The 13,485-nt window shown below is 38.9% G+C and overlaps 1 protein-coding gene across 19 annotated transcripts in view; it reads right to left on the bottom strand.

The window, feature by feature from the left end:
• Nucleotides 1–13,485, bottom strand: part of PDLIM5 (PDZ and LIM domain 5) — a 179,610-nt gene that overhangs the window by 10,768 nt on the left and 155,357 nt on the right. For all 19 annotated transcript variants that reach the window (XM_038399133.2, XM_043512623.1, XM_043512638.1 and 16 more), the window contains one exon: nt 2,840–3,014. In XM_038399133.2, coding sequence (XP_038255061.1) covers nt 2,840–3,014 — 175 coding nt within the window. The remainder of the gene's footprint in view (nt 1–2,839; nt 3,015–13,485) is intronic.

Raw genomic sequence — 13,485 nt, 5'->3', positions numbered from 1 at the left:
AGCCCCCGGATAATCTAAATTGATATACAACTGACTGTTGAAAGACAGATAAATAGTGGTCATACTGAAATATCATATGGTACAATTACTCTGTGCTGTACTCATGTGCCATGTATGCATGACTAGCCAGCTTTTCCTCTAATTAAAATAAATCCCAGTAGCTGTATGCTTAAAAAGGCATGCAAACTGAACTGCAACTGCCATGTTTTTATTCATGTCCAGAAGGCTGTTTAATCCAGCATCATAGGAACTAATCCTTCCACCAGAATATATGGGATTTATGTAAGAAATATTTAGCACTAAGGAAAAAGGAAGTTAGACATGCAAGTCCCCTGCACACATGTGAGAAAACAGAACCCATCACTTTCAGATGCATTATAATTCAATGACTGCAAAGCACCATTTAAGTGTGGGGGGTGGCATAGTTTCCCCCCTCCCCGCAACTCCACCTGACCCTTCTCTTCCCCTCTCAGGCACCCCCCTCCACCAGCAACCTGATCTCCTCAGGCCCATTAGCCATCCCCTCCAAATCTGAGGGAGTGATGTTGCGACCACCACTCAGATCAGGCCTGGCAGCCACTCTGTTATGACAAATTTGAGTGACTGGTGTTGCAACCCGGCATGCTGATTCGCAGTACCTATCAAGTTTGGCCTGGCCAAAAAGTGGTCAGGGCATAGGCTGCGTGGCCCCACCAGTTCTGCAACCTATGCTGTCATTTATTAAGAAGGTATCTGCCACAGAAAATCTACAGTAGGTGATAGTATAAGTACTGTTGATCAGGGCGTTTTTTTTGTTGTGTTGACTGTATCTTAATCGAGACCGTTTCACAGACCACACATTCTCCAGTTCAGTTACATAGCTCATCTCCCATTTCGTTTGTGATCAATCATCATCCGTGCAGTAACTACAGCAACTTGTTACATACAAATTATTGTTTGTCTTCCAGTGGTACCTAGGGGTTCTAATCATATACCAAAGCCCCAGTGAGCTGCATATTCACGTTACAAACAGTCCCTGCTTCAAAAACACTGCAAGCTACGTAATATTAGGAAAGCATTTAATGTATGTTTAAACCCATTTAATGAGATTTAGCAGCTGGAAACAAGGTGAAATAGCACCATGCGACCATCTGGTTCTCCAGATTAGAGCATGAGAGCCACTGGTGGAGATAAAGCAACAAAAATGTCTGCTAAACCAGCAATAATTTAAAGGGAGCTGCAGTTTCTCAAATGAGAGATTATAGTGCTACACCTTAAAGACAAAATAACCACAGCTGTGGAAGACTGGCATGCTTGGCTTTCTGCATGTAATTTACTATATACTGATCCATTCAGAAATTTCTATTTGCCAGGTAATGAGATAGTTAAATGATACATGGTTTTAGGGGCTAAACTTTTCAATGAACCCTTTTAATTGCACACAAGACTTGTGAGCACATACATTTTACATTTTTATAGTGCAGCATAAAATTTGAATTGGAATGAATGCATATCCCTGTTTGAATTAGAACATGTGCACATATTTCATTCATTATTGCTATAAGAAAATTTTCAGATTACTCATTTTTAATACCTTGGTTATTTAATAAAATAATTATTTTCCCGTGGGTTTATGAACTTGCGAAGCCCAGGTAAATGACATTTTTTTTGGGAGGGGGAAGGGGGGAAAAGGGGTTATTTTTTAAAATTTGAGCAAGAAAACACCACACTAAGAAAATTTTTTTAAATCCAAGATCAGGACCTAGTTCTTAGGAATTTCACCCTTCTCCCCCCATCCTTCCCGCTTATGGAAGGAATACCAGGAAGGTTCACTCTCATTCACATCAGGTGGTCCTTTCTACATTTCCTGTCCTTTTGGAAACAGACCCATCAGCTAATTGGCAAAAATTACTACCTATATATTATAGCCAATCATTACATCACTGATGTGAATGGAATGTATTTAGCTTAACCTCAGTCACAAAACGTGTCTGGGTGAAATTTCTTTCCATCCATATGATACAACTCAAAGTCACTAGACACAGTAACAATCAAATGCATGATGGTTAGCCCTAGATTATGACTGGACAGATTTCAAGATCTGACACTGGGGGAAAAAAAAACAAAACCACTATTAGTATCGTCCTAGCAATAATTAAAATGTGACATTTCTTCTTATGTGTGGGAGTATCTTATATTTCCTCCTCTTTTCATTTAATTGTTCTGGCTTACCAAGTACCATTCAAAACTGAAAAGGAGTACTTATGGCACCTTAGAGACTAACCAATTTATTTGAGCATAAGCTTTCGTAAGCTACTCCAATGAAGTGAGCTGTAGCTCACGAAAGCTTATGCTCATATTAGTCTCTAAGGTGCCACAAGTACTCCTTTTCTTTTTGCGGATACAGACTAATACGGCTGCTACTCTGAAACCATTCAAAACTGGTTATTCCTTATTTGATTTGTGTATTATCCTGTATTTGCCTTTCAACTTGTTAATCTTCTGGGTCTGATTGAAAGAATGTTTGATTTTGTCACAACTTGTTTATTTGGTTTAGGTTTTATTTTTGCCAAGTCCCAGCCAACATTCCCATTTTCAGTAAAACAGGTTCTAAAAGCACCCATGACTATTGAGAGCAGATAATGGCTTCCACATTTGCTTCCTATATCACCAGGTCCAGGCTCATCTTTTTAAAATGAATCATGTGGATTTCACGCATGAAAGCGGTATAAAGCACCGAATCTTGTTAAACTGAAATGCAGCCCAAAAGCATTTGTGATTACATAATTAAATAAAACAAAACAAGGTTATGTTGTAAGGAAGACTTTAGGATAAAATGATCATTAAAAGGAGTACAAACCTAATGACCTGGTTACACTGAGCACACATAGGAGTACGTTTTCCTGCTGGAATATGCTCTGCTCTCTGCACCAAAGTGTCTTGCTCTGTTAGTTGAGGCTGAGTCATGGACTTAACGCTTGGTGCAGTTGCGCCAGACTGCGTCATATTGTTTGATATCCATCCACTTGCAGGAGCTATGGAAAATAAGAGTAAAAATACTTTGAATAGTGTCTCTGAATTTGTATGTTTAAAATATGCACAGTACACACATGATGCTGAAAAAAATATATATAGCGCAACAGGGTAACAAGACGGATCTAGTTTACTCTTTTTACCCAATCTGGCGGCTGACTAGCCACCAAAAGCACCAAACCAACATTACCTACCAGGCTAAAATTTCTGGGAAACACAGAATGGTTTTCAACTAAGAGGGAAAGGAGTGGACAAAATTAGACCTAATGGAGCAAACAGGTTATAGAATATGTGACATGTTAAGATCTCACTGTACTTTGGACAGGTCAGGCTGAAGCCAAGCGTACAAATATAGGAGCAGTGACAAAACAGCATGACATACATCTTACAACTCAAGAAAGATCTTGGAGTCATTGTGAATAGTTCTCTGACAGTGTCTACTCAATGTGCAGCGGCAGCCAAAACAGCAAAAAAGAATGTTGGGAATCATTAAGAAATGGATAGATAAGAAGACAGAAAATGTCATATTACTTCTATATAAATCCATGGTACGCCGACATTTTGAATACTGCGTGCAGATGTAGTTGTCTCATCTCAAAAAAAAATATTGGAATTGGAAAAGGTTCAGAAAAGGGCAATAATAACGATTAGGGGTATGGAACAGCTTGCATACGAGGAGAGATTAACAAGACTAAAACTTTTCAGCTTGGAAAAGAGACGACTAAGGGGGGGGTATGATAGAGGTCTGTAAAATCATGACTGGTGTAGAGAAAACAAAGAAGTGTTGTTTACTCCTTCTCATAACACAGGAACTAGGGGTCACCAAATGAAATGAATAGGAAGCAGGTTTCTGAACTTTTAGCTGTACTAGGACCAGGTTTTAAGACATTTCTGAAATCAGGATGGTGTTTAAAAACATGAAAGCTGAGATTCTCACATCATAACTTGCTTCTAGAAGCTGAGCTTTATGAAAAAAATGCCAAGCATCACAGAGTCTCATGATAAAATTGTGAGAGTTGGAAACACTGAATTCATTGTCCCATGCCCCCTGACCCTTCCACAGATCTCTACTGCCCACTCAGAAGGTGAAAAGGGAAGAGGGCTGCAATACCATACCCTACCCTACCCCCTTCAGACCACACTAAGGGTGACCTGCTTCTCTACAAGCTGGACAGGGGAGGATGTGGAGACTGGGTGGACCTGTGGGTGTAAGGAAATGCTTATTGTCTCCCATCCACCACGTGGAGTTTACATGGAAAAGATAATTCAACCAAAAATATTATCTTTTCCATGGACCTCTTCCATCCTGGGGCCCTCAGGCAGAGAAGATGCAGGTGGTGGGGACAACGGATCCCATGTAAGTGGTGGTCTATGAAAAAAAAAAACCCAGTGAGATTGGGAGTTACACACTATTCCTGAATTCATCTTGTAAAATTCAAGTCTCAGAAGTCCTCCCTGCATCACTGCTTGAGAAAAAGGAGAACCAATGGCAAGTCTGGAGGTAGATGGAGGTACAGATATGTGGCGGAGGCATTATTTGTAGATTCAAATCAGCCTCCAGTTTTTGTGCAAGTGCCCTGAAGAATTCTCCGAGTAATTTTTAAAGAATTTAGTACTTAGGGATTTTGGTTTGGGACTTCTCATCAGGTGGCTAGATAGTAAATCCAAAATTAGATTTAATTATTACAGAAATGTGCCAAATTACTCAGTAAATAGCTCTTTCAATTAGTTTTCCAATGTCATCGATAATGTGCTCTTTGGGCAGAGTACACCATCAATAATGATCATTGCCAATGCTTTAATTGTTCACATTTTTTAACTGATGAAGTAACAAATCAGGAGTAATACCTTTCCTTCATCTAGGCGATACTAAACCTACAGTTGCTGAAATTTAAGAACAGCAAGTTCCTTAAAAAACAGTGACTTATTGTAGGAGGGAAAATGAAAACAGTTATATTAAGTACAGTAAGATAAGAAAAAATATACAGTGTTAAGAATAATCTCGATCCACATTCACTGATCACCCAATAACATTTGCTAACTGCTTTCTGTTGTAAAAAAGGTTTGAGAAAAAGAACCAAAGCAAAAGGGACGGCGCTTATAGGAAACAGGGGAGAGGTTACACACACAACATAGCATGTCAGCAAAGGAAATACCACCCAGAGCCAGAGAATCATCATCATCATATAGTAATGACATCAACTGTAACTGCCTCTAGCACTGCTTCACCAGACCCATCAACAGATCTGCCTGTACAGAGCACTATTCGATACTCTCTGTCCAACAACTCAAACAAACTCCACTATCATAATCTACTGGGCCAGTGTTCTCTTCTGGGAGGTACAGATGATTTCTAGTGTTGTATCAGATATTGTATCAAAGGAGGCTCGCAGGATCAAGGATTGAGCTTAGCAATACTGCTCAATTTTTTTCAGTCTTATTACTTAATGAGATATACAGCACTTAGATTTTTTTTTTTTTAAACACAGTGGTTGCAAAGCTGAAGCCTGTGACTGAGCCACAAAAGAATTAATTTCCACTCAAAATAGAGCTCATTCCTGCAGATGGCTGAGGACACTGGACTGGAGTGCTCAGCCCTTTGCAGGATCAAAGTCCTGATTAATAACATATTTCTAAGAAAATAATTTTATCAAATTTCAGAATTCTAGAGTGAAATTTTATCAAATTTAAGAAGTCTTTTGGCACCATTGAAGTCAGTGGCAGACTACCTATGACTTCACTGGGGCCACTCACCCCAAATCTACTTTACCTTCTTAGGCTATGTGCAGACTTCAAGATGGGGGAGTACTTCCCAGCCAAAGAGACATACCTGTGCCAGCTCCGATTGAGCTTTTGCACTAAAAACAGAGCGTAGCTCCGATGGCACAAGTGGCAGGAAGGATTAGCTGGCCCAACTATGTACCTAGCCTCTCAGACAGGATCATATTTGAGGTGTTTAGTCCCTCCTGCTGTCACGGCTCCCCTTTATGTTTAGTATGTGAGCTCGATGAGAGCTAATGTAGCAGCATTTCCTCAAACCGGGAATTATGCCCTGAGCTCGAAGAGCAGACATAGCCTTCTAAATATTAACGGAACTCCAATTACTGTTGAAACTTCCTACAAGGATCAGACCTCAAAAACTGTACTTAAATCTACTCTGGAGCAGTTATTTAAGACCCAGTGATATGACTTTATAGTTACAAAAGATAAAAGTAGTAACAGAACATTCATACATTTTAGGTCTGATTTATTTTGTTTTCTTAAGCGGTGTATGAATTATAAAATTCATTATCTGTAGAATGCCATTACAGCCAAGAGAATTGAAAGATGCCAGAAACGTTTAATACCCCCACAAAAACAAACTAACTTACTTTCCAAGTTCCTCAGCTGATCAGCTTCCCCCCCTCACAAAGTTTCTCAAAGTGAATCCCATAAATTTATTGAGAAATCTCACCAAGTGAAACTGCCACAACATGCCTGAATATTTGAAATGGCAGATTCAGATACTGTGTTTCTATTCATTTTAATAATATTACAAAACATACAGACTTGTAAAGGCTTTAAACAATCATTTTGAGAGCTGCTGTATTAACAAATCATTCAACAACCAGCACCACAGCAGTGAGTCAAGCTCATGAACCAAAATATATTTACAACTGTACACCTGAAGCAAATACAAGAGAGAGCAATATGCCCACATTTTTAAGCTTTTTTTAAAAAGTAGCCAACTATAATAAACATCACTGCTCTATAAAAGAGATAACAGCTTTGCATGAAGTATGCCAAGGAACGTGATGTCAGGAATAAAGATTCATAAAGACAAAGGATTTCTCCCTTTCTGCCCAGTGGTTAACCCTTGGCTACAGAGATTACGTGGCTGCACCAAAGGAAGTGAAGTCCAGCTTTAAAGCATCAACGCATACTCATTCTCCTTGCTCTGGGGAAGGCTGGAAATCAAACGCTGCAGTGATTTAGAGGAAAGGAGTGGGGGGGGAGAGGCAGAAAATTAAGTACCATTCACACTCCATATGTATCACATATATTCATCCGAATACAAAAAGGAATCACCAAAGCAGGAGAGCTACAAGAGAATAAAATGGAACAATCGCAAAGGGGGAAGGGAGTCGTGTATAAAGGAAGTTCCTACTCTTCCTCTTTCAGATCTCCCTAAAACAAGAAACTTTGTTTACAGCTGGCCAATTATTATTGCAATGAAACATTCCCTGATTATTATGGCCTGCTCTAACACCACACAGTTAGGTTGACATATGGCAGCTTACGTCGACCTAATTACGTCAGTGTACACACTACAGCCTTGTCCCGCTGACGTAAGTGCTGTACAATACTGACATAATAACTCCATTTCCAAGGGAGGCATAGCGCTTATGTCAGTGTAGTTAGGGTGATGCAGCATCCGTGCAGACGTTGCATTATTTACAGGGGCTGTGGGCTGTCTTGTCAATTTCACAGCTCCATGCTGCAGCCATGAAATTGACCAGAAAGCTGGGCAGCTACAGCCTGGCTGCCCCCAGCATTCCACTCCCAGCTGGGCTGCTGCCCGGCAGCTTCCTGCTCGGCGACTTGAGAAACCCCGGCAACTGCCCCTACCTCCTCCCCCCCAACTCCAAGCCAGGAGCAGGGAGACTAGAGCCTGAGGTCGACTCAGGGATGTAGTATAGACATGCCCTTAGTTATAGGTCTTCAAAGTGACAAAGATGGTATTTCCCATTTGGGATGGGCTTGCAAAATAGATCATCTTGTCACATACACTGTTTTCTCCCTTTTTTGCTTTTCTAGTATTGATAAGCTAATCATTGCAAACTAGCATCCTACGTGATCTTTTTTTCCCACTGTAGTGCATATCTTCACTCCTGCTTGAAAGCAAAGGAGACTTAAGAGCAGAGTTAAAAAACAAACAATTTTCTTCAAGAAAAAAATTAAGAGAAAGGGGAATATCAAAGGCATAGAAGATACAGTCTTCGATTGCTCAGGATAATGAACAAGCAGTCTTCCACTTCTCTCTCTCTATTGCTGCGGCGAGCTAAGAATATTAAAGTGGTTGCTCCTTTTTGGTTTAGAAGTCTGGTAGTTTGTTAGTTCTATGTATGTGTATATCTATCTATCTTCTTACTATATGTTCCATTCTATTCATCCGATGAAGTGGGCTGTAGTCCACGAAAGCTTATGCTCTAATAAATTTGTTAGTCTCTAAGGTGCCACAAGTCCTCCTGTTCTTTTTGCATATATGGATGTAATTCTGTCACGATTAGTTTGTGCAGTCTTAACGCCTTCTGATAATCCTGAAGAAAAATAATGGGAGTGTCTCTCCCCTCTCCTGCTGCCTAGAGAGAGTGATCTACCCAGTGGACTAGCGGCATGGATCTTTAGCACTCTAGAGCATTTAAGTGTTATAATGGCTTACAGTTTTGATGAACCTTATAATATGCGAGTACCGTCACTCAATAGGCGACAGTGATATTATAGAAAATTAAACAAGTAGTCATTTCTAATGGTAAGAAGGAAGTAACAAAATACACTCTTTCTTGGAACTAAAAAGAGACTTATTCACACGTCTGGGGGCCAAAAAGTACACCTGAAAGAGAAATTCTTTTTGGCACCAAGTCTTTGGTACTGCAATTTTGCTGGTTGTTAATCCAATAAAATGGCCTCATTACCCACTTTCCGTACTCCCTCCCCATTGGAAGACCAATACACCACACACATTTTCTGTCTAATTAACTCTTAGGTTTGATAAACCGACAAGAGCCAGGTTATTTGGAGATAAGGCTGACACTCTTTTGGATTCTTTCCATCCTCTGAGGTACTGTAAAAAGTATACAAGTTACTCTTTTTTTCATACAAGTATGTTACTGTTAATCTTTATGTACAACACCTATTAGAACAAGATCAGAATGGATGACAGTCAACAATTGTTAAAAAATTACATCTTTTAAAAAAAATCACACTTCTTAATCCTTAATCATCTGAACATTCAGTGTTCCTTGAAAGTGGCTACCTCTGAAAACTGTATCTCCAAAACACTTTATCATGAGCAAGTCACTGCTCTATTGTAGTTTATCTCAGGTTATTAATGCCTGCTGAGCCTACAAATAAGTGCAGATAAGGTGGAAAAAAGCTTTTGAGAAACATGAAAGAAAAATATTTTGATTAATGATGCTTTCCATCCCTCTCCTCATGCTTTACCTTCTAACTTGCAGGTGAGAAGACAAAGACACATACTAAAAACGAATCTCTTTGAAGATTGTTTTCTTCACAAATCAAATTCCAGCATAGCTTCTGATATACTGCTAATGTGTATTTGAGATGCCTGTTAAATACCAATGCCAATTCAAACACACTTGCTAACTTTGTTTTCATTGTGTATTTAAGAAAAACCTTTTGCTTTTTAATTTTTTTCTAACTTCATGAACCAACACAATGTTCCCTTTTCTTTAGTCTCAATGCACAATAATTATAAACCCCACTTTTGTGGGGATTGAACTAAACTAAGTTATTTCTGGTCAAAAACATGATCTCTGCATGTGAAAAATCTCTCAACATTCTTGGAAAAATCTAGTGGTCATTTCTGAGTTATTCAAATAAGAAAGAAGGAAAGGAGCGTTATCAGTTCTGGTAACATCTCCTGTCTGATACCGATCCTATGTAACACAGCATCTTTCATAGACAGACATACAAAATAATTTGAATGGAAGTTTAATACTAAAAAACCACAACACTGAACAGTTTTAAAGAAAGCTGGGAACTCAAAGTTCAGACTGGTGCTCAGTTCTTCTATTTATGCCCATATGAGGGGACAGGAAAAGACAATATAACATCAGTCTGAATTAGAAGGCCCAATTCTGCTTCATCTGAAATTAATGACAAAATGTCTTTTCGACTTCAACAGTAGATCAGGCCCTAAATGAGATTGCGGTCATGATACAAATTGAGAAATTAAAATTTAATCCTTCAGAGAATGGTGTTTACATAAACAAATCTTGGATGCTGTAATACAAACTGTTAGCATTCTCCCCAGCTAGACTCTGCATGGTGCAGGGGTCTACTTCAGTAGATCTCATTGCAGGATCAGGGCCTAAGAATATTTTACAAAGAATTCCAAAGTAGTGTTTAAAAATTCCTGTCACTGTTTCAGTGCCTACTGTTGTCTCTCTCTCGATGAGGCTAATATCTTTATATTATGTGCCAGCAGCAGTCCTATTTGATGATGTAAACTAGAACAGAAAGAATTGCTTTCCTCATTAGAAATCAAGGCAAAGCAGAAATTTAAAGCTATTGGTAGGCAGATTCTATATTTAAAACAATAGACAAAATACCTTTGGTTAATTTGACTCTCTAATCTCAAAGGATAACCAAAAATCCATTAAAACTACAGAGTTTACTTCAGAATTTTGAAACTAACTTCCAATGCTTCGTAACAAGAAGTGCGACCCACTGCTGAGCGTTTGTGTTACAAAGAAAAATTGTTACATCTTCCCACCTACAAAGCTTTGGAACTCAAAGCTCAAGATGTGCACCTCATACTTTTAACTCTAGAAGTTCCTGGTTCAATCGAGAAAAAGGGCGGCCATCACAAAAGCAACATCTTCCAGTTATACTTTTGCCTCCTGTTTTAAAGTCTATTTAACATTGTTTTGTCAAGTTTTTTTTGTAATTAGATAGCTTTTAGAGTAGCTTTTTTTCCCCACCTTCTTAAATTACACAAGTACTACTAGAGCTAAGCCCAAGCTAGCACATTCAATACAAGCACATCCTGCAACTTGATCTGGAACTGATCACCAATTTGTGCCCTATCTGTAGTTTATACAATATATTTTATGAGTTTTATTCTGTTCACCGGCTGTCAGACATATTTATGTCACAATTTATACCCTCATTTCCCCCACTGAAGCAAATCAGACTGCAATGCTTTAAAGGGGAAAAAAAAGAAGGCAACTGAACTATTAGACTAGCAAAAATATGTAACAAATTAAACAAAGTTTCAACAAACAAAACAGAAAGCAGTGTTTTAACCCTAACAGTGTAGGTTAAAGGAGAAATGCACAAGTTCAATCCAATCAATAGATTACTTAAATTTGACAAAGAGAGCACGACAGGGCACTCAAGTATCTTGGGAGGTTGCTGAGGTTTTGGAGGTGCACATCTTCGCTCCCAAATGACCTCTGAGTGTCGAGGGGAAATGAAACAACCCAGACAAACCCTGGAAGCCTCTCAAGGGACTTGACTGCCCTTTCACAGGGAGTCTTAATGGCTCCCCTTATTTCTCATAAAAGAGAGCACACTGCAGCCACTCTATAACATGGAGGAATGATAAGCCCCAGGATGCAATACTCCATCTTGATCTGAATATCTTGGAAGTGCTGCATGCAAGGATCTAGAGTCTCTGAAGGCTATGAGGGAACCTGTGAGCCACATTTCAGATTTCTACAGGCTTCACTTTGCCCTCATTGCCATTAATTAATGATACTCCTTCTAAACTATAACTGAGGGGCCGTTTTTCATTGTTGTAGCTAGCTTTTCTAAAATGAATAACACTGTGCACTATATTATTAAGTTTGGCCTTAAGTATTTACTTTCACAAAACTCTTTGGTATGGTTAGTTTAATATTTAACTAGGTTTGAAGCAAGGTAAAGAACTGCCTTTTTCTTTCTGAAAATCCCAGTGTGACTTTGCCCTGGTTATATTAACAATAGTATGTTCCAATGCTGAACACATGGATGAATACAAACACTAGTGAAAGATTTCCAAGACAAAGGGGAAAAGGCGGATATGTAGCAGTGCCAAAGTCACTTTGACAGAGGTTCTCTGGTGCATAGCAACAATACAACTGTCTGAACTGTTTAACGCTCACTTAAACATCACATCAGACTTCATGTAATATCTATAAACAACAGTGCTACCTTAATTGGTGGGAGCACCCGAATTTCATTTGAAAGTGCTGTAATCCAATGATTTATATAATGCTATCAGACTACAGTATGATGAATGGAGAATATAAAAGTTCATATGCACAATTATCTGATTCTTGTTAATATAAGGTGCAGTACAAACTCTTCCAGTCCCTTTCCCTCCAAATCAAACCGATGGCCAGATGAAGCAAAGGGTCTGAAAAAATCTGCTGTCAACTAGTTTTGTTAAACTTATGCAAGACCCTACCCCGTATGAGCCCTGCGTGAAACTGCACAGGCTAAATGGACAGAACTTCAAGATAAGCAGCACAGAAAAAAGCATTCAATGGTCCCTCTTTGGTTCTTACAGAATTTGTGGACAATAATCAAAGCTAAAAAAAAAAATCCTGATGAAAGGCAGAACAGGAAGGATTAAACCATTATCATTTCTTTAAATGACCGAGTATGCTGGTATGTGCACCATGAAAAATCAGAACAGGTGCAACCAAGACCTAATTTCAGGAACCTCTGCAACTTCAGGGGGTTAGTTTCCTGTGTTAGCAACTAGCCTTTCAGCTATAAGAACACAGATTAAATTGGCTGGAAAGTATCTTAATTAAAACGAGTCTGGTGGTTTTGGCTTGGTTCAGCTTGTCTCCTTGTGATTTGTTACATCTCATACCATCACAAATTTGGCACAACTGGCATTTACTGAAAAGGGTCCTGGAATGCAAGAGAGCATGGCAAGTGCCATACACTCCTGCACAAAAGAGTGCACTTCTGTTTGGCTGGAGCTCCACATATTGAAACCCACAACATACTTTTCTGTAGAGGGTATTTTTTTGTCGTCATCTTCACCACTTTCACTCATACAATTTTTTACCTTAAGAATTAAAGAAGAGCGAATATAACCTTATGAAAGTTAACATCCTATACTCAAGCAACTGAAACACACCCTGTCTATCCTTTGTATTACACTAATGTTTAAAACAGAGCAATTATAAGGCTAATATTTAGTAAATGGATCATGCTTTACATTTCTGAAGCATGCTATACAAACACTGAGCATGATTCTCCATTGTTCTGTACCTTGTACATTCATTTACATCTTGCACATGTGGGTCTACATGTTACTGTTTTGATCTAGTGTAAACAACTACACAGGGTGTCAGGCAAAGCAGAACTGGGCCCATTAACTAATATCTCTGTGATATTATTCAATTCTTATAAAAGCAGAGGAATGTAGTCTTCATCTTCAAAACTCACCCGTGGAAAAATTATGTTCCCAATTTGTGTGTGCAATTACAACGCTGCAAGAGCAAATCATGTATTTGTGTCTTTTCTAATAGCCAGAGAGATGCACCACTGTAACTGCATGAAAGTTAAGTGAAATGGTGTGAAGGTTTTGCAATACCAAGCCATAAATAATTTGTCAAAAGTCATACAAGATCAATAGCAGAAATGGGCTTCAGTTCAGGAGGTTCTATAGGAAAGTCCATTATATCATGCATCTCCAACAAGTTTTGGGTCTAACTGTGAATCGTTCCTGTGATCTCATTCCCCTTT

This window comes from Dermochelys coriacea, chromosome 4 (genome assembly GCF_009764565.3).
Source record: "Dermochelys coriacea isolate rDerCor1 chromosome 4, rDerCor1.pri.v4, whole genome shotgun sequence".
NCBI classification, from domain to species: Eukaryota; Metazoa; Chordata; order Testudines; family Dermochelyidae; genus Dermochelys; species Dermochelys coriacea.
The sequence above is the reverse complement of the archived record's forward strand: the minus strand, read 5'-3'. Positions and strand labels throughout refer to the sequence as shown.